A 24,283-nucleotide genomic window follows, 5' to 3' on the forward strand; every position below is an offset into this window, starting at 1 on the left:
GAGGGCGAAACTCCAGCTTAAAACCAGCGACTTTCAAGGCCAACGATGACTTTGTTTTTATACGGAGGAGCCGCAGCTCGCACCCCGAGAGCTGACTCCAGCCCCGGGAGTACCCCCCGCGGCTCCCAGGAGAGGGAGCGAATCTGAAAACCGACACTGGCCGGGGGGCATTCAGCCGACGCCCCCGGCCGCAGGGGGGACCCCGGGCCTGGGGGTGGGGGGGAGGGGAAGCGGGGGGGAGGGGCGGCCTGCGCGAGGCCCCGCCCCGCCTCGCCGGGCGCGCACGATTATAGCCGATGACTCAGGGCGGAGCTCCGCTCCAGCCGCGCGCCGCCAACTTCTCTGGATGGGACCAGAAGTTTCTAGCCGGCCAGTTGCTGCCTCCCTTTATCTCCTCCGTCCCCTTTGGCAGCGAGGAGGCCGTTTCCAGACACTTCCACCCCTCGCGGGCCACGTCACCCCCTCCTTTAATTCATAAAGGTGCCCGGCGCCGGCTTCCCGGACACGTCGGCGGCGCGCACGGCTCCTGCTCCGGCCGCGGCCCGCGAGCGACTCGGCGCCCGAAGGCCCAGCACCCCGTGACCCGGCACCCGGCACCCCGCACCCCGGCGGCCTCCCCTCCGGGCCGACCCCGACCCGACCCAGCATGAGCGCTGCCACCCACTCGCCTATGATGCAGACGGCGTCCGGCAACGGCGACCGCGACCCCCTGCCGCCCGGCTGGGAGATCAAGATCGACCCGCAGACCGGCTGGCCCTTCTTCGTGGATCACAACAGCCGCACCACCACGTGGAACGACCCGCGCGTGCCCCGCGAGGGCCCCAAGGTGAGCCAGGCCCCCACCTGACGGCGAGCGGGGGCTGGGCCGGGCCGCGGGGCTGCGAGGCGCCTGTGCCCGCCGCGCCCCGGCCCCAGGGGTCGGCCGCGGGGACCTCCGGGCGGCCCGCTGCGCCCCTACGAGCCCGCTCCCGGGCCGCCCTGGGCCGGCGTGGGGCGAGGGGAGGCCCCGGTGGGACTTTGTTCCCTGCCCGCCGGCTGTTCCCGGGGGTCGGCCGGGAAGCGCGTCTCGCGCGGTGGCGTCCGGCCCCGTCCGCCGGCTCGATTGGAGGGTCTGCGGGCCGGTGGCCGGAGCTGGCCCGGGCTCCGCGAGGGGCGGCCGGCTGGTCAGCACCCCGGGCCCGGTCGCCGCCGGCCGCCCGGGGGGAGGTGGTGGTTTCGCTCGGCGGACGCGCCTCGGCGGCGCCAGGGGCCGTGCGCAGGCCGGGCCGGTGGGCGCGGCGTCCCCTCCCGGGCTCCTCGGCTCGGTCCGGGGGTACCGCGGCCGGGCTCCCGGCTCCGACAGTGACTCGGGAGACGCATGTAAACACATTCCCCCTTTTCCTTCCTTCCTTTCCTTTTTCGATTTGAAATTAAAATGGGATTGTGTGAGACCTCCAGCGGGGGTCCGCTCCGGGATGACCTGCTGAAAACAGGCTTCTCCTGAGCCGAGGGGGTGAGCCTGCTCAGAGCTGGCCATCGCCTTACGACACCGCCTCACGGGGGAAGAAATGGCATCCATTCCCTTCCTTGTTATGGTATTAAAACGCCTAGGACTGGCTTTTAATACACAAATAACCGAGTAGGAATACTTTGGTGAGCACAGCAGAAGTATGCCCCACTTAGATATAGGCAAGGATAAGTACTTAACCCTAGGAGCATGGCAATCTGAAAATAAAAAAAATTGAAATGAGTCTAATTTTAAAAATTATAACAAATTGCACAAAAAAATTGTGCAATTATTTATAAATTTGAGCTCCCCCCCCCCCCCCCAAGGAAATATACTTAGTCCTGGCCGGGTGGCTCAGTTGGTTGGAGTGTCGTCCTGTATACCAAAAGATTATGGGTTCCATTGGGTTCAATTCCTGGTCAGGGGAAGCCACCGATGTTTCGCGCTCTCTCTCCCTTACTCTCCCTAAAAAAGTCAGTTAAAAATACCCTCGGGTGAGGATTAAACAAAAGAGTAAATATACCTAAAGGATAACTGTAAATGCTGTTCTGGACAAAATGAAAATAAAAGCCCTAAAGGACTGGTAAGTTATTTCGAAGACATAAAAATCCACAAAGTTAAAAATACTTTAAAAGCTATTATTTTAGAAGAAAGATTTATATTATTTACCTTTATTTTATGAACTTTTTTCTTTAAAATATTGATAAAACTCTAGTGCCCAATGATGAGATATTGTACATTCAGCAGCTTACATTTATAAGAAATTAATTGTATATTTATTTCTGAAAATTAGTACAAGCGGCTGTAATTGGTACAAGAGCCATAATTATACGTTTATTTGTGTGTGTCTGTCTGTTCAGCCCATCATTGGGTGAAACTAATGCTCATTTCAAACCAGCTCTCTTACTGCAGTCTGTGCGGATGTAGATTTTTCTTTTTCTTTTTTAACATATTTTTCTTGATTTCAGAGAGGAAGGAAAAGGGAGAGAGAGACAGAAACATCAATGATAAGAGAGATTCATTGATTGGCTGCCTTCTGCACGCCCCCTATTGGGGATCAAGCCTGCAACCCAGGCATGTGCCCTTGACCGGAATCGAACCCAGGACCCTTCAGTCCCCAGGATGACGCTCTATCCACTGAGCCAAATTTGCTAGGGCTAGATCTTTAGTGTGGTTAAGAAAACAATCATTTTCAGGCTTCCTTCCTATAGAGACAGGGACAGTCAATTTGCTGGCACCCTTTGTTGTGAGTGAAGGTCAAGTTTGAACATATCCACTAGGAGTGCAGTATAAGACCCAGGTTGCCAGCACTTTGTTTTCAACATGAAACTCACCCAGCAAGTTGAGATCTTTGTTCACCCATCCGATGGATGGCTTAGGCTGTGGTTTCATAAAGCGTCTGAGGGTGGAAAAAGGCAGGTTGAATTACTCTTCTTCTCAACACATAGAAAATAAGAGCTACTAAGTCAGAAGTCTGACGCTGGAAAAGTTGACTTGAAAATTCAAGTTTGAATTTTAACGTTGAAAGGTCCTTAGAGGTCTTTTCGCTCAGCCTCTTTATTATATTGAAAGAAAAACTCAGAGAGTTGAAGTGTGCTTGCAAAGGCCTCTCAGCTAATACTAATAGCAAAGAGAGAACCACACCAGAAAGCCTTGAGAAGAGGCAGTGTATCTGTCCGGAAGAAGGTAGAAGCATCTTGAATTTGTAGGAAGCCTTCATGAAGTGTGCGGGCTGGAATACTTGATTATTTTTGTGTCCTTCTGATCGCCAAGGATCGGGTGGCTGATTTCTGTGCTGTTATTACGTGAATGGTGATGGCTGGTTGTGATCAACTCAAGAAAAGAGTTCTCCTTACCAAGTTAATTACTTGCGATTTCTCAGCACGGAACCAACACATAAGGTGAAAACTAACATCCAGTTCATTAGCTCTTTGGACTTGGTTGCTTTTGAATCTCTGCTTTGATATACACAGAATATCTGGATGACTAGTTCAGGTTCACTTATATGACTTACACCCTACTCCAGACCAGATACAGTGGAAAGCCTTTCAGTATTGCTTTATATGAGAAATCGGTTCTTTTTTGTGTTAATCCTCACCCAAGGATATTTTTCTCCCCATTGATTCTCAGAGAGAGTGGAAGAGGAGAGACAGAGAGTAACATTCATGTGAGAGAGACACGTTGATTGGTTATCTCCCTGACATACCCTGACGGAGCCTGGGGATTGAGCCTGCAACCAAAGGATGTGCCCTTGACTGGAATTGAACCTGGGACCCTTCAGTCCACGGGCCTGAGCTCTAACTACTGAGCAATTTATCTTATTTTTTAAAACTGATTTTAGAGAGGAAGGGAGAGGGAGAGATAGAAACATGAATGATGAGAGAGAATCATTGATTAGTTGTCTCCTGCACACCCCCTACTGGGGATCGAGCCTGCAACCAGGGCATGTGCCCTTGACGGGGATGGAACCTGGGACCCTTGAGTCCATGGGCCAGTGCTCTATCCTCTGAACCAGACCCGCCAGGGCAGAAGTTGGTTTCTTAGTGCATGCTGAGAAAAGCGCCCTGGCACCAAACCAAGGGCTGTTTTGGAGGAGCTGAGCTGAGCTAAGGGGACCCTCCAAGCATCCTTACTTTGGAGATGCTATCAGTCAACCGAGAGCTATTCACTGAGCAGGAATAACACAGAAAGCCCTCTTAGGGGAAGTCAGTTTCCGAGTGTTTACAGTGGAGCCATGTTGGTAAAGGAATGGCTTTCAGTTAGTCTTCTACTCTGTCTTCTCACAGTTGATCCTCCCACATTCCCCTGGGGTGGTGAGAGTGACTTTATCCCCATCTTTCCCGGGGGGAGGGGGGAGTGAAAGCAGTGTTGCCCTTCAGTGCAGGGGGGGGACAGCTGGAGGCAAAGGCGCCGGGCTTTATCCAGCTCCACTCTCAGTGAACCTCCCACCTGCAGTCTTCCTGGATATCGATTTTCTGCCCACATGGGCTTCCCACTAATCTCCGGCAAGTTCATACCAGTCCAGCCGCCTCCCTGGCAGAGAGGTTGGCGTTCGCTTTGGAGTCAGGAGATGCAGTTCCCTTGCAGCCCCTCCTCTGGGTTCTCACTGAATAAACAATGGCCAACTCCATTGGAGTGTGTCACTGCATTGCTCTGTCACAAACCCCCCTGGGACCAAAGGGAGACCCTCTCTCCAGGTCTTGGAGGTCGCCAGCACAATTCCAAGCATGGCAGTCTCCAGGGAAGCTTTTATTATTAGTATTCTTACTAGTGGCCCAGTGCACGGATTCGTGCACATTGAGAGGAAATTCATTAGAAGAAATATTTTAATATCACTATTTGCCTATATCACTTTCTCTATAATAGAAGAGGCAGAGATGAAGTGTCAGAGGTACGTTGTGCCAATAGTTGGTCTTCAGACATATTCTGTCGATGCCACCGCTTTCTTTCAGCTTCAGAATGTCAACAAAAACAGCCAAATTCACCATCAACAATGACAGATCAAAACCCGTGCATGCAATTGGCGCCAGCGAGAGCTTTACATGTATCATGCATGTGCAAGTCAACATTTATTTTTAGATTGCCAGTGCATGTCATATGTACCGGCCAGACAGTCGGACGTATGTATGGTCAGTCACTTAGCCTTTTATATATATAGAAGATTATTATTTTGTTAATCCTCACCTGAGGATATTTTTTCCATTGATTTTTAAATATATTTTTATTGATTTCAGAGAGGAAAGGAGAGAGAGATACAAACATCAGTGATGAGAGAGAATCATTGATTGGCTACCTTCTGCATGCCCCACACTGGGGATCAAGCCCCTACTATTGATATTTAGAGTGGAAGGGAGGAGGGGAGAGAGACACACACATATCAATCAGTTGCCTGCTGCATGTGCCCCGACCGGTGCTGGGGATCGAACCTACAACCTAGGTACTTGCCCTTGACCGGTAATTGAACCTGAGACCCTTCAATGTGAGAGCTGATGCTCTAACCACTGACCAACACAGGCCAGCGCTCAGGGAAACCTTTTTAAGAACACAGATTTCCAGTTGTGTCACCCACTGTCCCCACCCCATGTTGAATCCCAATTGCTCAGGGTAGGGCCCAGAAATCTGAAACTCAGAAAAGCGTTCCTGATGATTCTTGAATCTGCAGACTTGCATTTGGAGTCACTGAGTGGCATTGATCTCATTTGAGGGGAAGGAGGTGGCAGATTGTGACTGAGAGGACGGTAGGCCTGCACGTAGGCCCTGGAATCCCTCATTTTCCTTCTTAGTGAAACTCCACAGTGCCTGGCTTCTAGGAGTGTGAATATGGGGGGGGGGGGGTGATGTGGGGAGGGACGGAGCCTGGCGGGTGACAGTGCTAGGTGTGGGGAAGGGTCAGACTCAGGGAGGTTCCCAGACCCTCCTGCACCCCAAGAAAGCGCGAGTCAGTGTTTCCTTCCTGTCGCGCCCTCCAGCAGAAGCCCGCCCGTCATAATTTGACAGTTGATCCTCAGGTCCTGCGAGAGAGGTAGAGACATCCTTTCAGAGGAAATTGGAAACGTTTTGAGTTACGATTGAAGTAGAGACACCATTTATTCCGCTTCAGGTTCGGCAGAGCCTCCTGGTTTTCCTTGAAGATGAGGTCATTTTGCTCTTTGCAGGTGGATTGCAAGCGCTCTGCTGCTTGGAAGGATCAGAGCAGTGAGGGAGGGAGTGGCCATTCTGTCCTGTGAATTTCCAGCGAGTTGCAGATTCCTTTGCCACTGATGAGCAGTGTGGATAGAGAGCTGGCCAGATGCCTTGCAAGTCCAGCTCAGCCAAGGCCCTCATTTCCCCGCTAAAGAACAGCCTGTGTTAGGCTTGTGCAAGGCCTGAGCATAACTTGTCCCCCGTTTCGTCCAGTAGATTTGCCCTTTACGAGGGTAGAGTCTGTACACAGCCACGGTGGCGTGGCGGCGGTTGACGTTAGCCAGGGCCGGGAAGGCTTAAGCTGCTTCATGCTGTTGGGGCTGGTTGTGAGTCAGAAAGCTTCGTACCTCCCATGAGGCTTGATTAGCGCTGTCCTCCTCCCTGGAATGACACACGGTTGCCTTACATAAGCCACTCTACATGTTTGTCATTTCCTATTGACGGTTGAAAATGATCTGACGTTTATCATCAAGAATAGAAAGCTGTGCATAATCCAAACCTACTCTTTCTCTACATTTTTGCTGGTTTAACCTGGCTCTTAAATATTTGAGATACTTGCCCCAGCCGGTTTGGTTCTGTGGATAGAGCATTGGCCCATGGACTGAGGGGTCTCCGGTTTGATTCCTGTCAAGGGCACGTACTCAGTTGCAGGCTCGATTCCCGGCCCTGATGAGGGTGCGTGAAGGAGGCAGCTAATTAATGTCTCTCTCACATCCATGTTTCTCTCTCTGTCTCTCCCCCTCCTACTCTCTAAAAAAAAAAAGTCAACGGAAAAATGTCCATTGGTGAGGATTAACAACAACAAAAATATTTTAAGACACTTTACGGAGAAAAAAATGAAGTGTAAGACAAAGGTCTTGCTTGGTAGGAATCTTTTGAGGACCCACTAGTGCTGATGAACCCTGAAGAAACCTGTCCTACCTGCCTGGAATTCTCCAGCCCCTGCCGGCTCCCCCTTGCTCCTGAATCAAGTCTGCACCCCGGGACTCTCCTCGGCCTCAGCTCCCGGACTCACAGCTGGACTCGCTCCAGATCCCCTCCTGGGGCAGACGTGGGAGCTAACCCCCACCCCTCCCTTGGCATTGCGCGACTGTGTGCAATATCTGGGGTTATAGAATCTTCACATATTTCTATGAAGATTTCTTGCAGGGAGGGGCTTGGCACCTATTCAGGAAGCCAGGCAGCTTGCAAAAGCTTAATCAGAGAGTTTCTTTAGGAAGGCATGAACCCAATATTTTTGGGGTTCATATTTATACAGTTGTGCCAGACACTGGTGGGTGATTTCACAAACCTTATCTCTTTAAATCCTCAAAGCAGCTCTCTAAAATAGAAACATTCAGGTGCACCTTCTCTATGAGAAAACAGACTTGGAGAGGGGGTGTGTCTGGCCTGAGGCCTGGCAGCTGAGACAACACGGAACTGGCTGGTGTGGCCAGCGATTGCCCCCACCCGACAGCCAGCAGGGGTGACAGACTTGCCCCCAGTGGGCCTTCTTGAAAGTCCTTCACACGCAGAGCTCGCCAGGCATAGCCTCAGTAATCAGCAGCCAATTGCATCTCTGTACCGCGGATGAGAAATGCTGGCTTGTTTCCGAGCCTGGGTCTGAGCTTAGGAGACGGGCCGCGTCTTCACTCACTCATTCATCCCATCTGAACTCGCTGATGCCTGCTCTCTGCAGTCATGGTGTTAAGGGCCACATAGACGCTATATCATAGAGGGCAGCTCTGCCCCCTTCACTGTGATTCTCCACCAAGCGTCTCCTGCACCTCTTGGGTTAGGAGGCAGGCTGTCCCCGAGAGCTGGTTCCTTTTCATCGCCTTTCTTTCCCTCCTCCTTTTTTTTTTTTTTTTTTTTAACTGTTCTCCATCACATTTCTGAATGGCCTTTTCTCCATAGAGGCTTTAGTATCAATCCCCTAGGTCAGTGACGGCGAACCTTTTAAGCTCGGCCTGTCAGCATTTTGAAAAACCCTAACCTAACTCTGGTGCCGTGTCACATATAGAACTTTTTTGATATTTGCAACCATAGTAAAACAAAGACTTAGATTTTTGATACTTATTTTATATATTTAAATGCCATTTAACAAAGAAAAATCAACCCAAAAAATGAGTTCGCGTGTCACCTCTGACACGCGTGTCATAGGTTCACCATCACTGCCCTAGGTTCATTCTTCTGGGTCTGTAGAGACTGTTTTTCTGGGTGTCCCCGCCGGTGACACAGCGTCTTGGAGCAGGCCTGCTGGAGACGCGGTTGCTGAACGTCACTGCCAGACCCACAGCTGCACAGAGAGCCCCGGTGCTCTGGCAGTTTCTTACCCCCTGTGGCCGTCTGAGATCAGACACCACAGAGTGAGCTGCTTATTCACTGTCAATTCAGAAAAGCCAGGGGTTGCAGATTGCTCGCTGCCTCTATCAGGAGCCCGTAAACAGCACGGCTCCCAAGAGCTCCCAGTACGGAGCGATTGAGCTGAGACTTCCCACCGCAAATTCCTTAGCATCCTGCTGAAGAACAAACCAGTAACTTCCTCAGTTCATTAATGTGGACTGGCAGTTTCCCATTTATTTTAGATTCTTCACTTAGACACTGAGTGAATGAAAGCCCATGCATGTGCAAGAGGGAAGGCGGCCACTTCATTTTCTGAATTCTCCAGATTAGTCCTGGGGATCCTGAGTGTCCGAGCAGGACCAGCTCTCCTGCCCGGGTAGGAAGAAATGTGGTGACTGAAGTGAGCCCAGCACCCTCACTCTCGCTGTCTCCCTGCCCTGCCTCAGCCAGGCAGTGACTCAGCAGCAGCGCTGGCTTCCTGGCCCGGAGCACACTGGAACTGAATGTTCCAGGTCTGAGCCTCGGCCCAGCTCAGCCAGGCAAAATGAAGCATTTTCTCTCTTGCTGCGTTTAACCCCAGGAAGATGGATTTGAAGACGTTAGCCACAGCTTACGGGTGTGGCAGTAACAGTGAAAGGGTTAACACATCCTGGTCTTGGTATCAGGTGCTAGTGGTCTCAGATAAATCACTTACCCTCCTAGAGCCTCAGTCTCCCCTTCTGTAAAATGGGCGTACAGAAGGATCCTGGGGGAAGGCTGTAAGGGTCATAGCTCTGAGGATCATGGGGGATGGCGTACGGAAGGTGACAGGACAGGGCCTGACCTGCCACGTGTGTGCAGTCCTCAGAAAGGCTCAGGGAGGCATTTGACTTCCGCACGCGGTAGACGGTTCTGGTTGGACCTGGGTCTGTCGGCTCGCAGGTAGAAGTCTTGTTTCTCAGAAGCAAGGCCTCCTCTTACCCCCTTGGATCACTTGAACTGAGTCTCCTTCCACCAGTGTCCACGGTCGGGGGGAGAGTACCCCCAAGACTGCCACCGTCAGTCAGAGGGGTTCTCTAAGCCACGGTTGATGAACTGGAGATTTTTTTCTTTTGGGAAATTGTGTTTTATGCAAAATGCATGTCACTTGAAACCCTGCACCGTGATACCAACAAACACTTTCGTGGTTGGCTTCTAGCAGGTGGAAGAGCCAATTGATTGACCAGTGTTCAACCACAGTATGAGAGCAGTGCTTGAGAAACCCATGGAATGTAACAGGAGGTCGCTTTTATCTAACTTCAGACGGTCTGTTTCCTGGGATGGGAATTTCAGGTACTTTTCCATCTGTGATTCAGGCTCTAGGTGATTTAAAAAAGTGCTTCTACTCTGTCTGCCCCCCTCTTCCCCCCCCTGAAGAGGAGGTCGGTAGTTTTGGATTTCCTGTAGCTGTGAGTTCAGGAGCTGGGAGCCTGGTGACCGGAGTTCTCAGCCTGGTTCTGCAGTAACTTCCCTGTGACCTTGGGCCACATCTGCATGGAATCCTTGAGGACTCTAGGGGCTGGGGACTGGGGAGGCCGGGAGCTGACTCTGAGCCCCGAGCACTCCTTCCGGCAGGGAAAACGCAGCTGGAGGTGCTGGGGCCTAGCCTGGAAACCACTCCCCTGGTGGGGGAAGCACTGAGGATTTTGGGGGGACACCAACGGATCTTCTCCCAAGCAGGTCCCCCTGCCCCAGCCTGGCTTGGCTTGGTCTCAGCATGTGTGTGAGGAGCCACGGCCACTGCAAGTTGGGTGTGGGTTCTCAGCGGTGAGTTTGTCCAGAGTGCAGGCCCCTTCAGAGCAGCCGGCTGGGGCCTGTTGGAGGGAGGGGGTGTTTAGGGCTCCGGTCCCTATCGTTATTTCTGGTGTGTTTGCTCCCAGGTCATGGGACTTTAGATACAGTTCTCAGCAGAGAAGATGGCCCTCTTGCTCATCAGTATTCTTAAGACTTAGATAAGGGGCTTCTAAATCTAACAGGCTCATTACCAACCTGATGAGACCACTGAGGAATTCGGCTTTGGTGTAAATAGACTTTGGTGGGTGTGGCCCTCACTTATTATTCAGATTTTGCCTATTGTATGCCCAAAACAGGGCTGGAGGTGTGGGAGAGACCCTTTATCACAATCCAGTGGGAACTGAAGAAATTTGAGTTTGGCTGTGGACATACAAATATCTGTTTCTGTATCAAACTAGAGGCCTGGTGTATGACATTCATGCACTGGGAGGGGGTCCCTCTGCCTGGCCTGCGCCCTCTCACAGTCTGGGAGTGGGCCTAAGCCGTCAGTCAGACATCCCCCCAGGGGTCCTTAGTGGTGCTGCGGAGGCAGGAGAGGCTCCCGCCACTGCCACTGCACTCGCCAGCCGTGAGCCCGGCTTGTGGCTGAGCGGAGCTCCCCCTGTGGGAGTGCACTGACCACCAGGGGGCAGCTCCTGCATTGAGCGTCTGCCCCATGGTGGTCAGTGCACATCACAGTGACCGGTCATTCTGCAGTTCGGTCTATTTGCATATTAGCCTTTTATTATATAGGATAGCAATACTACTTAATTCATTTCTTTTTTTAATGTATATTTTTATTGATTTTAGAGAGAGAGGAAGACAGAGGGAGAGAGAGGAACATTGATCAGTTGCCTTCTGTATGTGCCCCAGCCTGAAACCTAACCTACAACCCAGGTATGTGGCCTGACTGGGAATTGAACTGGCAGCCTTTCAGTGCACATGGTACAACGGAGCCACTCCGGCCTGAAAACCGTTCATTAGCATCTGTGTCCTCCTTCAGACTCCAGCGCCCTCGGCCGACTCCAGGGCAGTCCTCAGAGTTCCCTGTTGCTGTCGCCTCCATTCAGACCACACTGATGGGAGCTGTGCTGGGCGGGTGTTGAGCCCACAGGGTGCTGTACCATGGAGCTGAGGTTGGGGGCTTGCAGTGGGACAGTTTTTTAGGGTTCAGAGGTCACTCTTTGTTACAGGGAACCAACTGTGGATGGGTCGAGGCACACCCTGCTCCCCGGTTGTCCCCAAAGCAGCTAAGGCGCTGCATGTATAACACCCAGTAGTCATCAGCATGTGCCTTGCAGGTGCCCAGGGGCTGTTCCTGCCCTGCTTCTAAGGCCAGAGTCCTGCGGGCTCAGTAGCTTCTCCTTCGTTTGTTTGGTATGTGAAACTGGAGGGGCACCAGGAGTTCCAGCCGTTTCCGATACGATATATGAGACCGATGGGCTGTACTGACGAGGCACCTTCTGATATGACTTAACTGGGTGCAGGAGGAGTGGTCTTTTCTAGATTTCCGTGAAATCCCCGTTTCCTTGTTTTGAGCTTTATGTAGATACGTACTACACAAGTGGGGACCTGGGAAATCAGAGGCCGCGGAGCCTGGCAGTGCTGGAGGGAACTTCCTTAGGTCAGTGTTTCTCAGTGCACTTCTGGTTGGCTGTCCCACGCCTATTGAATCAGACTTGGTTGGGGCTGGGCTCAGCGGTTTTGTTTTGTTTTGCATTTCCTGGGTGCTCTGAAGCCCTCCCCCACCCCCCGCCCCCCGAGTCTGAGAAACACTGTTTACAAAACATCTGGGCCTCCCCTTCCTTCTATAGCTGAGGGAACTGAGGACCAGAGAGGGGATGCGAGCTGCTTACGTCGCACACCTGTTAGGACAGAACCTGGATTAGGACCCAGTGCAGCCTCCTCCCACGTCCCCTCACTGTCCCCTAGCGCCCACATTGGGTTAAAAACAAGTAATGAAGTTAGATGTGCTGTTCAGCAAACAAGGCTTACGTAAATTCCTGGGCTCACCCAAGCTCAGATCCTAACCCCAGGCTTCTCTAATGACGTTACCTTGTATTCAGGAGGGCAAATTGTGGCTCATCTGGGGTAGCTCTTCCTGCTTTTGTCCTGGCTGCCTTGTGGAGTTGTTTGGTGCTCTCTGAGACACACCGCGGAGGATTTTACTGTGTGTGCAAACGAGAAAGGGGAATTAAATTTTATGAATTTACAAATTAATGCAGTGAGAGAAGCAGCGAAGTCAGGGTGTCGGCTATTTCCTAATTGATTTTTTTTTTTATAATTCACTGTTGTTAAAAGTATTACATAAGTCCCCTCTTCCCCCCACTGACCCCCTCCTCCTAATTGGGTTTTGTGTGTATGTGTGTATTCCTTGTCTTTGGCCAAAGATAAGGATAATGAGCTGAGCTTCCCTGGAAAACAATTCCTGCCCTGGTCGGACTGCTCAGCTGGTTGGAGTGTCATCCTGTACACTGAAAGGTTGCAGGTTCCATCCCCCGTCAGAGGCGGTCAGGGGCGCGTAAGGGAGGCAATCTATCCATGTTTCTCTCTCACATCGATGTTTCCCTCTCTACCTCCCGCTCCCTCCTTCCCTCCCTTCCTCTCTCTAAACATATATCCTCAGGTAAGGATTAATAAAAAAAGAAAGAAAATAATTCCTGTGGTGCCATCATGACTCCTTAAGCTACAGGCAGGTCATGATGAGCAAGGATTGGCCCTCATCTGCTTGGTCACTGTAGTCATGCCTGGCCCTATCATGTGATCATGCTCAGTCCCTATCACATGATCACACAGAAGAACCCCAAGGAGGTGGGGTCCCCATGAAGTCAGAGGGGGGCAGATAGTGAGTCGTCTGTGAAAGCTTCTGGCTTAACCAATAGGCTTTTTCTGGACTTGGCTAGAACTTGAGTCATATTCTAGGAGGATCATAAATGTTACATATTTTAAAACTTTTTTTAATTTAAAAAATATTATCTATTTTTTACTGTGTTGTGATGAAAACACCATAGAAGCTAGGAGGGCAATTTAATGACCTTTCGGACGGTGCTGTTGATCAGGCCCCAGTGAGAGACACACTAGAAGGTGGGTCCGCGTTCCTGGACAGACCTTGATACAGGCGGGAGTTTCATTCTTGGTTTAATTCTCCGTCCATGTGGACGTACTTAGTTGTCTGCTCTGTAAAACTGATGTGATTTATTAATTTACCTAAAGCAGTGATTTGCTAAACAAAATCCCACCATAGTGGGAGGGAAGGCACTGCCTTTTAGACTTGAGGCTCATGAAGAGCTGCTTGGTTTGCTTGTTTATTTTTTATTGAATGCATAGGGGTGACATCCTATATAATAAAGAGCTAATGTGCTAATTAAATCGAACAGCAGAATGACCGTCCAGACAACCTTCTGGAAGAAGCTGGGGCTGCGAGGGCCAAGGCAGCAGCGGGGCGGCTGTGAGGGCCTACCCCCTTGCACAAATTTCGTGCATCAGGCCTCTAGTTGGTTAATAAAATTATATAGATTTCAGGGGTACAATTCTATGATACATTACCTGTATATTGTATCGTGTGCTCACCACCCCAAGTCAAGGCTCCTTCTGTCACCGTGGTTTTTTATTAAATGGAAAAGGGGACGTTTCATTCACACGGAGCCAGGAGTGCCGGCCTCAGCACTGCAGGAGCGGCATACTCCCGGCCGCCCGTAACCATCCCTGTCTTCCACCTCTGCCAGCGGCAGCACCATTGTTCAACCAATCCAGGTTCAGAACTCGCGTCTTGGCCCCTTCCCTCCCTCTTCCTCCCGGGTCATGCCCTTGTCCCCAGCTCTGCCCTGACTTCTCTTATTTCCTGTCATGTCCTGGTTTCTCCTTTCGATTCCTCCCGTCTTGGTGAGGTCACTTGTCAGCAACTCACACAGAGGACATGGGGCCTCTCCAGCCTTTCGGCTCAGCACTTCCCTTCAAGGGCCACCCCCTTCTCAGTGCTGCTCTGACCCCCACACCTGCCCACAGTGACCACAGGCTTTCCTCCACTGACCCCCACGTGGCACCTCTTCCAAGGCCCGGGCAGAATATCGCTCTGGGGATCAGTCTGCTGTCCAGCCCTCGGGCAGGCAACATTCCCCCCCCCCCCCCTTCCTTGCCTTTTCTCTATCCTTGAGGTGCAGAATTATTCAGTGAGATGCATAAAATGCACAGCTCTTGGCAGGCCGCCCCAGGGCCTCCTGGATCCAGGGGCTTCCCCAGGAGGAGCCCTGCCTCAGCCCGGCCTATGGTCTCCAGGCCTGGAAGGGTCTGGGTTGGAGGCACAGCTGACTGCTGGCTGTGGGGAGGGGGAGGGTTGGCAGCCTCACCTGTGGAAACCAGATGGTGTAGGTGAAATATGGCAGGGAACGGGCAGTAGTTGGGGGTGGGGGGGGGGGGGGTTCCAGAGAAGTTCGGTAGATTGGTAGTTTTGTAGATTTGTACATAGGCGTGTACCCATGTATCACTACCCAGAACAAGATAGAGTACATTTCCATTCCCTCAAAAGGTCCTTTCAAGACTCCCCAGTCCCTACCATTTCCTCCGGGGCAGCCACCATTCTGACTCCAGTCACCGTCTGGTAACTTTGTCCTTCAGTTTTGATTCCTTTGACACTTTGGGGTGTGAGTAGCATAATCGCATGCCTACTTAGGGAGGGAACTCACGTGTGTTTCGGGCTCCTGGGCATCCCATCCCTCTGGACCTCTCATAAAACCTCACAGCAGTCCTGTGACGTGGGCATTGCTAGCTCCATTTTCTGGATAAAGGGAGGAAGGCTCACAGAGTTAAGGGAATTGTCCCAGAACTGTCACTAACGGAGGTCAGAATGAACGTCACCCTCTAGGAGAGACCCATCCGAACTGGAAAAGCCCACGTGTTTGCCCACACGTCTCCCCATCTGCAGGGCCTCCCGTGCTGTCCAGGTAGTGGGGCTTCCCATTTGTTTAATTCAGCCTTAAACCTTTTATTTTATTTTTAAGAATAGTTTGTTGATTTCTGAAGGGAGAGGGAGAAAGGAGAGAAACATCGATGTGAGAGCACAACATGAATTGGCGGCCTCCTGCACGCCCCCCACCAGGAATCCAACCAGCAACCTCCTGGCTCATGGGACGACATCCCACCAATGGAGCCACACCGGCCAGGGCTGACCTGTCCTGGGTAAGCCCAGCGGGCAGGGATCGCACTTGCTGGTTTGGCCACTCATCGTACCGAGCACCTCAGTAGCAGGACGTTCATCAGGAGGTAGTCCGTGGATGAGGGCTTGCTAACTGCCCAGCTCCGTGGAGTGTGCAGATGCGTGAGGCTTTTGTGGTTTCCTGGAGGAGGCAGTGCCCCTGGGCAGCCAGCACAGACCTCCCACGACTTGTCCAGACCCCGGGTTGAGCCTGGCGGCATGCTAGGAGCCAACACCACATAGCACAGGGCTTCCTGGTGTTTCTTGCTGCCTCCCTTTGGTGCCAGTCTCATGGCAGGAATTCGATTTTGAATGTGAAACCTGGACGCACTCCCTGCTCTTGGGTGACCTCAGAATTGAGCAGGCTAAAATAATGCGGCTGCCCTGAGCACGTGGGGATTCTAATCTGAGAGTGCCTTTAGTTGATGTCCCCAAGGACACTGCGACACCCTTGCCTCTCCTGGGTGCTGGAGGCCCTGGGCGGGGGCTCAGCAGGAGGAAAGCATTGATGAGCTTGAAAGGGCTAAATTCCGGGTCAGCCACTGGGCACACAAATATAGAAACATGGCAGAATTACAGTGTCCATCACTCAAATGCAGATTGGCCCTTAGCTTCTCTCACCGGCAGCCGAGTTACACACCCAGCAAGCTCCTAGAATCTCAGTCTTGGGCGTTTGTCCCTGGTTCAGAGATGCCTTCTGAAGTGGGGATCCTTCTCCTTCTTAATAGTTGATCCCTTCGGATGTGCATACCAGTAAGTGGCACGAATCCACAGCCCCAACCTCTGTAATGCTCAGGAGACAGGCAGGACCCAGCTGGGGGCTCCCGGCTTCGGTTGCCCAGCTTCTGCCTGGTGAGAAGTGACATTGCCCGGTGAGCGACTGGCCAGTCTTGTCATCTGAAACAAGATCTCTCTGTGGTACATCTGGAACTTGGCCTTCTCCAGGCTCCCAAAATAGCCAGGCCACTAAAGGGAGAACTTCCTGAGAGGACATGGGGGGACCCCAGCCGCTCCTCACCAAGCAGGCTTTGTTGGCATCAGAAACCCAGCACATGTAATCCCTGGGTTTTGTTTTCATCCTGTGCAGCTTCTGCGTTCCTTGTGTGTTCATTCTCCCCCCCCCCCCCCCCCCCCTCTCTCGGAGCTTATTCTGAAAATATTCCAGAGAAGGCAGCTTCCCCCTGCTGCCCCTTCTCTGCAAAGGTCTCCAAGCTGTGGCCTGTGTTTGAGGCCAGTGCCACTCTGCATTGTTAGGAAACCGGAGGGCCTTGTTGTTGTTGTTAATCCTCCCCGAGGATGTTTTTCCTTTTTAGAGAGTGGATGGGAGGGGGAGAAACAGAAAGAAAGAAACATCATGTGAGAGAGACACATCGATTGTTTGCCTCCTGCACACGTCCAACCAGGGCTGGGGATCGAGCCTGCAATCAAGGTACATGCCCTTGACCAGAATCGAACCCGGGACCCTTCAGTCTGAGGGCTGACACTCTGTCCACTGCGCCAAGCTGGCTTGGGCCGGGAGGCCCTTTGAGAAGCAGAGAAGCTGGCTCTGGTTAGCGAGTTGGGATTGACGCCTCCGCACACCTCCTCGCATCTGGGTCCCTGAAGGCTTGGGGGATAGACAGTGGCTTCCCTGCCCACAGTGCTGCCTGGTTGCCCCAGAAACGAGCCCTGTCTTCCCAGAGTGGGAGAGGGAGACCTCTCTTGTGCTCAGCAGATACCTCGGCCCGTCTGATTTCCCCTGATGTCTCTAATTCTTAACCTGCTGGCCAGAGAGCGGCCTCTGTAGGGAAGGGGGGGTCTGGCAGAAGTGGGGGGCAGCTGTGCTCCCTGTGCCCGGCCGAGCTGGCTGGTGCTGGGGGGCCGGGGTCCCTCTGGAAGATGAGGGCGCTCAGCACCATGTTCTTTCCTCTTCAGAAGTGTGTCCATCCTAGTTTCTAACCCGTCTGTGTTTCTCCTTTTATTTTAGGACACTCCGTCCTCTGCAAATGGCCCTTCCCGGGAGGGCCCCCGGCTGCTGCCTGCTAGGGAAGGCCAGATTGTGTACCCCCAGCTCCGACCAGGCTACATTGCCATTCCCGTCCTCCACGAAGGCCTCAACAGCCGGCCGCCGCACCATTTCTTTGCCGTTCCCCAGCCCGGGGCCCAGCGATTCCGAACCGAGGCTGCCACTGCGGCTCCTCAGAGGTCCCAGTCACCTCTGCAGGGAGCGCCGGAAGCCACCCAGCCCGACAAACAGTGTGGACAGGCGGGAGCAGCTGTGGCAGCCCAGCCCCCAGCCTCCCACAGACCCGAGGTAAGGAGAGGCCTGGCTCTTGGGCCTGTGAATGCGACGTGGGAGTCTTGTGTTCCTTAGGCTGGCATCAGACCCTGCCAGCACCCTGGGCCTGGCACCTGATAAAATGCAGGGCATCTGGGCCTGGCCTGCAGCAGCAGAGGTCACCCAGCAAAGCCAGCTTGACAGCCCACATGCCCGCCAGCACAGGACAGGTGTGTTTCAGGTGGGCAGGGATCATGGCTCGTTTTTGTAGTTCAGGGGCTGCGGCTCAGAAGGGTAAGGAGTTTGGACCAGATGTGTCATCGCTAGGACGAGCCTGGCGGTCTGGTTCCTAACCTGCTGCTCCTTTCACTGGCCTTTCTAGTTCAGAAACTCAGAGCTATTTGTTAAGTTCAATGCTTACAGAAAAGGATTAGCTGCTTGGACCTATATTGGTATGAAAATGAGACAGCATAGCTGCCCTCATAGGGTCCCGTGGTTTGAACGGAGACCCAGAATAGGGAGTCAGGAAGGCGGCTGCTCTGTGGTAGGGTTTTAAAGCCGAAGCCACTACTGAATCGGTGCTTAGCCGAGATTTGAGGGCCAGTGGACCCAGGAGGGTTCCTGAGCGGTAAGTCCTCTTGGTTTTCCTGGCTGCAGACATTGGCACAGTCTTAGGCACGAATGCTCGCCCCGTGTCTGCACCCAGCCTTGGGGTTGCCTCCCTCAGCTCTGTTCCGGGGGTCTGGCTCCGCTGTCTGCTTGGAGTAAAAAGCCATGGTTAATGCAGAACACTGGGAGGCGCATGGCGTTTCTTGGAGAAGCAGCACCTATACTTACAAGGTTTTTGCTGTAAAAACCAGAAGTGACACATCGGAGAAATCTTAACGAATTTGTGCTAGCAGGACCCTCAGAAGCCGGCCGGGGAAACGCCCTCCTGGTTTCCTGTGTGAATAGAAGGGAAAGGGCCTGGCCTGCCTTGGGCCACGCGGGGGAACGCAGCTCCCTGTGCCCAGCTGAGTTCTCTGTGGATTAGCAGGGAAAGGGTTAACAGGAAGAAGGAAGCAAAGCGACATATAATAACAAATACAATGTGTCGCGTGCTTCTTGTTTGTGGGACTTGTGCCCAGCACATACACAGGTTGTTTTCCTTAAGCTTCAGGCCAGCCCGGTGAGGGAGAGGGTGCCCTTTTCTGTGTGTGGAACCATACAGAAGCGGTTGAGCTGGTAAGAATCGGAACCCAGGCCTCTTGACTGCAGGGTTCTCAGCCCAAACACTACAGTTTGAAAACAAAGGCTTACACATGGGAGGTCCTGTGAGACCTGTTGCCCTGAGCACATAATGGAGGCGGGTCAGAGTGCCAGGCGGAGGGTCCTGTGTGGGGCCACACCTCTCCCCTTTATGTCTTGCAGCGATCCCAGTCTCCAGCCACCTCAGACTGCTCGTCCTCGTCCTCCTCAGCCAGCCTGCCCCCCTCCTCCGGCAGGAGCAGCCTGGGCAGCCACCAGCTCCCCCGGGGCTACATCCCCATCCCTGTGATCCACGAGCAGAACGTCTCCCGGCCGGCAGCCCAGCCCTTCCACCAGACCCAGAAGACCCATCACCCAGCTCAGCAGGGTGAATACCAGACCCACCAGCCCGTGTACCACAAGATCCAGGGGGATGAGGGGGAGCCCCGGCGGGCAACATCCCCATTCCGATCGCCTGTCCTGGGTGCGTCCAGCCGGGAGAGCTCTCCAGCCAGAGGCAGCACACCAGTGCACTCCCCGTCGCCGAGACGTGTGCAAACCGTGGTCAACAGGCCTCAGGTAGGAGAGTTGGTCTTGCCAGACTAGCTACGGCAGCATCTCTTTAGGGGCGAGGAGCTCTGTGCAAGTTCTCTGCCACCCCACCCTCCACCCCCTCCCAATCAGGCCTCCCTGGGTCCCATACATGTAACGGGAAAGTGAGATCCTAAAATGGCTGGTCACTGAGTAATACAGGACCAAGGCTGGCTGTACATCCTCAGTGCTTTCTACAGCTTTTGCTCTTTTTTCAGTGCATCTGCCTTGGGGGCAGGCTCCAACCATCACAATGGGAAACAGCTGGGCAGAAGGCATCATCACGCTCACACCTAGGGCCCAGGTGTCTTAGTGCCTGCCTTTCAGGGCCCTTCAGGCCCCTCCACACCCAGCCACAGCCTCGTCTTCCAGGCAGCTTGCTCCTTCCTCACCGATCCCCCTTCTCCACTCCGCCCCTTCGGTCCTTCCCACGTCCGTGCCTTTGCCCGTGCTGAGCCCCTCCTTGAAATGCCTTCACAGTCCAGGTTCTCCCTATCCTGCAAGGGACAAGCCAGTCTGGCCTCCGTGAAGTCCACTCACCTATCTCACGGCGCCTCTTGAGTCCCTTACAGTGCAGCACGGATTGCTCTGTGCATGTCCAGTGTTCATTTTTATCTCCTCACCTTAGCTCCGAGCTTGACGGCAGAAACCATCCCTTACTCCTTTCTCCTCCCCTTTGGTAGACCATACTGTCTGGCCATGAGTCGGCCGTCTGGGAGGATGGGGCTACCTCTGGTCTGGGCATGGCCTTCGGCTCCTTCAGTGGAGACTGGGGCATGGGTTCCGGAGGAGGAGGTCATGTAGCTCAGCAGCCCTAAGCCCCCTCTGGCTGCAACTTGAGCAGCTGCATTAATTCTCTGCCACAGTTTTTAGAGGGAAGTCCCTCTGTAAACAAATGCGGGGTATCTTTTTACTACAAATAGTGACACGTCCAGAGCCCTGGAACAGAGCGTCATCCTCTTACTATGTTTTTTTTAGCCTCTTTTGTATGTAAATTAACTTCCACCTTACAGAGGAGTTGTAAGAATCATACAAAAAAAGTCCAGTATACCCTCCACCCTTATTCACTGTTAACGTTTTGCTGTTGGCTTTGTCATTTCTTCTCTCTCTATATCTTACCCTATGTATTGCGGTTGTTTGAAATTTAGTTGTTAGATATCATGCCCCTTTACCCTTAACTACTTCAGTAAATATTTTCCTAAGCAAAAGACCTTCTCATTCAGAACCACAGTAGAATGATCAGATTCAGGAAATGTCACAACCTTACAATACTGTTACCTAATACACAGTCCATTTTCAAATCTCCTTTATCACAGTTTCCCGTCCCGGGATCTCATCTAGGATCATGAGCACTGCACTTAGTCATTTCTTGTTAGTCTCCTACAATCTTTCTTTGCTTTTGTGATCTTGACCTTTTGAAGAGTATAGCCATAAAGCAATTCCTTCTAAATGTTTCTAAAATCACTTCTTACCCACCCCTTGTTTTATTTTTTTAAAATACATTTTTATTGACTTCAGAGAGGAAGGGAGACAGAGAGAGAGAGAGAGAAACATCAAGGATGAGAGAGAATCATTGATCGGCTGCCTCTCGCACACACCCCACTAGGGATCAAGCCTGCAACCTGAGCACGTGCCCTGACCGGGAATCAAACCCTGACCTTCTGGTTCATAGGTTGACAGTCAACTACTGAGCCACGCCGGCTGGGCCTAGCCGTTATTTTAAAGCCCAAAGAGACATGTGGCTGGTTCATGAGTGATAAGGGCCAATGTTGAGGATGTCTGGGTTGGCAGGAGAGATTTGGTGGAAAAGGAGGTTGCTGGCATTCAGACAGCGAAGTGCCCCCCAGGTCCTTCCTCGGGCTCAGTAATCCCAGGAAAGAGGTGCCCATTTACAGAGCTAGAGTTTTTCCCCCTCATGTCTTTCCCACATGTGTCCCATAAATGGTAAAATAATATTTAATCCTGTTTCACGTCCCTTCATTAGCCTTGTTTGTGATGAACCCCTGCCCCAGTCTCCACTGAAAACTCCCATGCCCAGACCGGTAGTCGTCCCATCCACCCAGATAGCTTGTTCAAAGATCCCTTTTTGGAGGCTTGTAAGGATTTGAGCCAACTGAACATTATAGTGGAATTTAGTATTTTAAATGGGAAATACTTTAGAAATAATGTAGTCCAATTCTTATTTCCCAGTGGATGGAATTGGGTGTGGGGTTTTTAAGGGGTTTTAGATATTCACCTAAAGTGGAAGAGCCAGATGTGTGGTTCTAAGCACAGCTCATTAAAAACAGGATGGCTCTAACTTACAGTCGCGTTAAAGAGGCTCCCCGAGGCCTGTGCAACCGAAGTCGGTGCAGAAATGCTCCGCTGAGTGGCAGTTCTGGCACAGATGTGCCCAGCGAAGTTCCTACAGGGTTAACTCTCTGGGGCATCTTGCCTGGTCTCAAAAAAGATGTCATTCTGGGCAGAAACCACTAGGCTGACATAGGTTAAAAGAAATTATAACTTTTCTGAAACAGGAGATGGGAAGATCACCCCCGGAGCAGGGACTGTCCCCACAGCGTAAGGAAGGGCACAGGTGGCCATTAACCCTCCACAGCTGCCTCACCTGAGAGTCTGAGTCGCCCAGGACTTTGCTTTGAGCTCAACTAGCTCAGTGGTCAGCATGAGCTTTTAGTATTTTCCTTTTTGAAAATTATATTGGTTTTCTTTTTATTGCCCTAAGAATGCCAACTACAGAAAAATCTAGGGAGAGGTCACAGACTAATAAATAGGCCAAGGTGATGAATGGGAGCATGGCTCATGGTTTGGTCACACACGTGATTAGTGCATGTTTATTTTGTAACAGCTGTTAATTGACTTTGAAAATCTCTGTACTGTTAAACTTTTTTAAAAAGCCATTCCCCAGCTTGCTTTCTAATCAGTATTATGCTAGCTACAAACAACATCCTGTGACTCTCAGCCAGTTATTAAAAATACCTTTGTGTCCTTGCCTCTTTCAGCAGCCCATGACCCACCGAGAATCTTCCTTTGTCCCACAACCTGAAAACAAACCAGAAAGCAGACCCGGCCCAGCAAGTTCAGACCTCCCTGCTGGACACATCCCGATTCACGTGATCCGCAAGGAGGGGGATTCCCAGCCTGCTGCTCAGAAGCCCCCACCTCCTTTGGAGAAGGTGGAAATAAAGGTTCCTTCTGCTCCGGTGCCCAGCCCTGCTCCCAGCCCTGCCCCCGCTGCTGTCCCCCCATCCCCCAAGAATGTGGCTGCAGAAGAGAGGGCAGCCCCCAGCCCTGCCCCAGCAGAAGCCACACCCCAAAAGCCAGGAGAAGCCGAGGCACCCCGCAAACATCCAGGTGTGCTGAAAGTGGAAGCCATCCTGGAGAAGGTGCAAGGGCTGGAGCAGGCTGTGGACAACTTCGAAGGTAAGAAGACGGACAAAAAGTACCTGATGATCGAAGAGTATTTGACCAAAGAGCTACTGGCTCTGGATTCGGTAGACCCTGAAGGACGAGCTGATGTCCGTCAGGCCAGGAGAGATGGAGTCAGGAAGGTTCAGACCATCCTGGAAAAACTTGAACAGAAAGCAATCGATGTCCCAGGTCAAGTCCAGGTTTATGAATTCCAGCCCAGCTCCCTTGAAAGCGACCCGCCACTGCAGGAAATCATGGGGGCCATGGCAGCAGACAAGGGTAAGAAAAGTGCCGGAAATGGGGAAGATCCCAAAGCCGAAGCCCAGCAGCCAGATGCCAAAGCAGCAGCCACTCCAAACCCCAGCAGCACGACAGACACAGCTGGTGACCCAGCACCACCATCTCAATAAAAAGCAGGCTTGGAGCCTGGGAACTGACTGTGTGCGTTAGCAAGTTCTAAGTTGCATGCATTTCAGGGACTTTAAATCAATAGGTTTTTACTATTCATAGCCGCTTGGTACGCAGTAACCTGGGTGGAGGCAAAACAGTAAAAGGGTTAAAAGGGAAATGATGCTTTTCTCCAGTATTCTTACGCTGTACAATAAAGAAGTTGCTTGTTTCTAAAGTTAACAGCGCTTGTTGCTTCGGGGCCCGCTCTCTGCATGGGCACCACATGTTAGCCAGGGTTGTGAACTGTCTTCCTGTAGCTCTGGACTGGAGGAGTTTTGGGGGGAATAGATGGGAAGTCAGTTTCCCATCACAAATAGGAAACCTGTTTTTCAGAAATGTTGCCATTTTAAATGGGATGATTTTCTTCATCTCAAAGCTAAAATGCCTAACTTTTGAGAGAACAAAATGTGTAAAGAGCCATAGGAATTTCTGTATGTTGGATGACTTGAATGTTGCATTTTAAAAAAGGAAAATAAAGTAATAATGTGACTCGGTGTTTTTTTGTGGTTTGTAAAGCTTTGAAGAGTGTGGCATCATCAAGATGGTCTCTTGCTGGCTGCAGTGAAAATAAATGGCAGGCGCATTTACAAGCCGGCGCTGGGGTTCTACCATCTCTGCCGGCCCAGCCCATGAGAACATGAGTCTTGGTCAGTTTTCAGCCTCGGATTACACTGCATCCTGGGCAGACGTGGGGCTGTGAACTCAGGTAATGGGATGTGTGTCCCAGACCTCTTCAGACTACCTGGCCTTAGACCAGCCGTGGACAAACTACGGCCCGCGGGCCGGATCCGGCCCGTTTGAAATGAATAAAACTAAAAAAAGAAAAAGACCGTACCCTTTTATGTAATGATGTTTACTTTGAATTTATATTAGT

The 24,283-nt window shown here is 52.0% G+C and overlaps 1 protein-coding gene across 2 annotated transcripts; it reads left to right on the forward strand.

Moving 5' to 3' along the window:
• Positions 1-303: 303 nt before the first annotated feature.
• Positions 304-23,898, forward strand: BAG3 (BAG cochaperone 3). Of its 2 annotated transcripts, none has more exons than XM_059661609.1 (4): positions 304-826; positions 17,443-17,769; positions 19,144-19,539; positions 22,551-23,898. In XM_059661609.1, exons 1-4 carry the CDS (start codon positions 647-649, stop codon positions 23,367-23,369), a joined length of 1,722 nt encoding a protein of 573 aa, XP_059517592.1. In that variant the 5' UTR covers positions 304-646; the 3' UTR covers positions 23,370-23,898. The 2 variants fall into 2 exon arrangements, with proteins under 2 accessions (XP_059517592.1, XP_059517593.1); XM_059661610.1 differs by having other exon boundaries at positions 22,554-23,898.
• The last annotated feature ends 385 nt before the right edge of the window (positions 23,899-24,283 follow it).

The sequence above is a fragment of the Myotis daubentonii genome, chromosome 13 (assembly GCF_963259705.1).
Source record: "Myotis daubentonii chromosome 13, mMyoDau2.1, whole genome shotgun sequence".
In the NCBI taxonomy this organism is placed as follows: Eukaryota; Metazoa; Chordata; class Mammalia; order Chiroptera; family Vespertilionidae; genus Myotis; species Myotis daubentonii.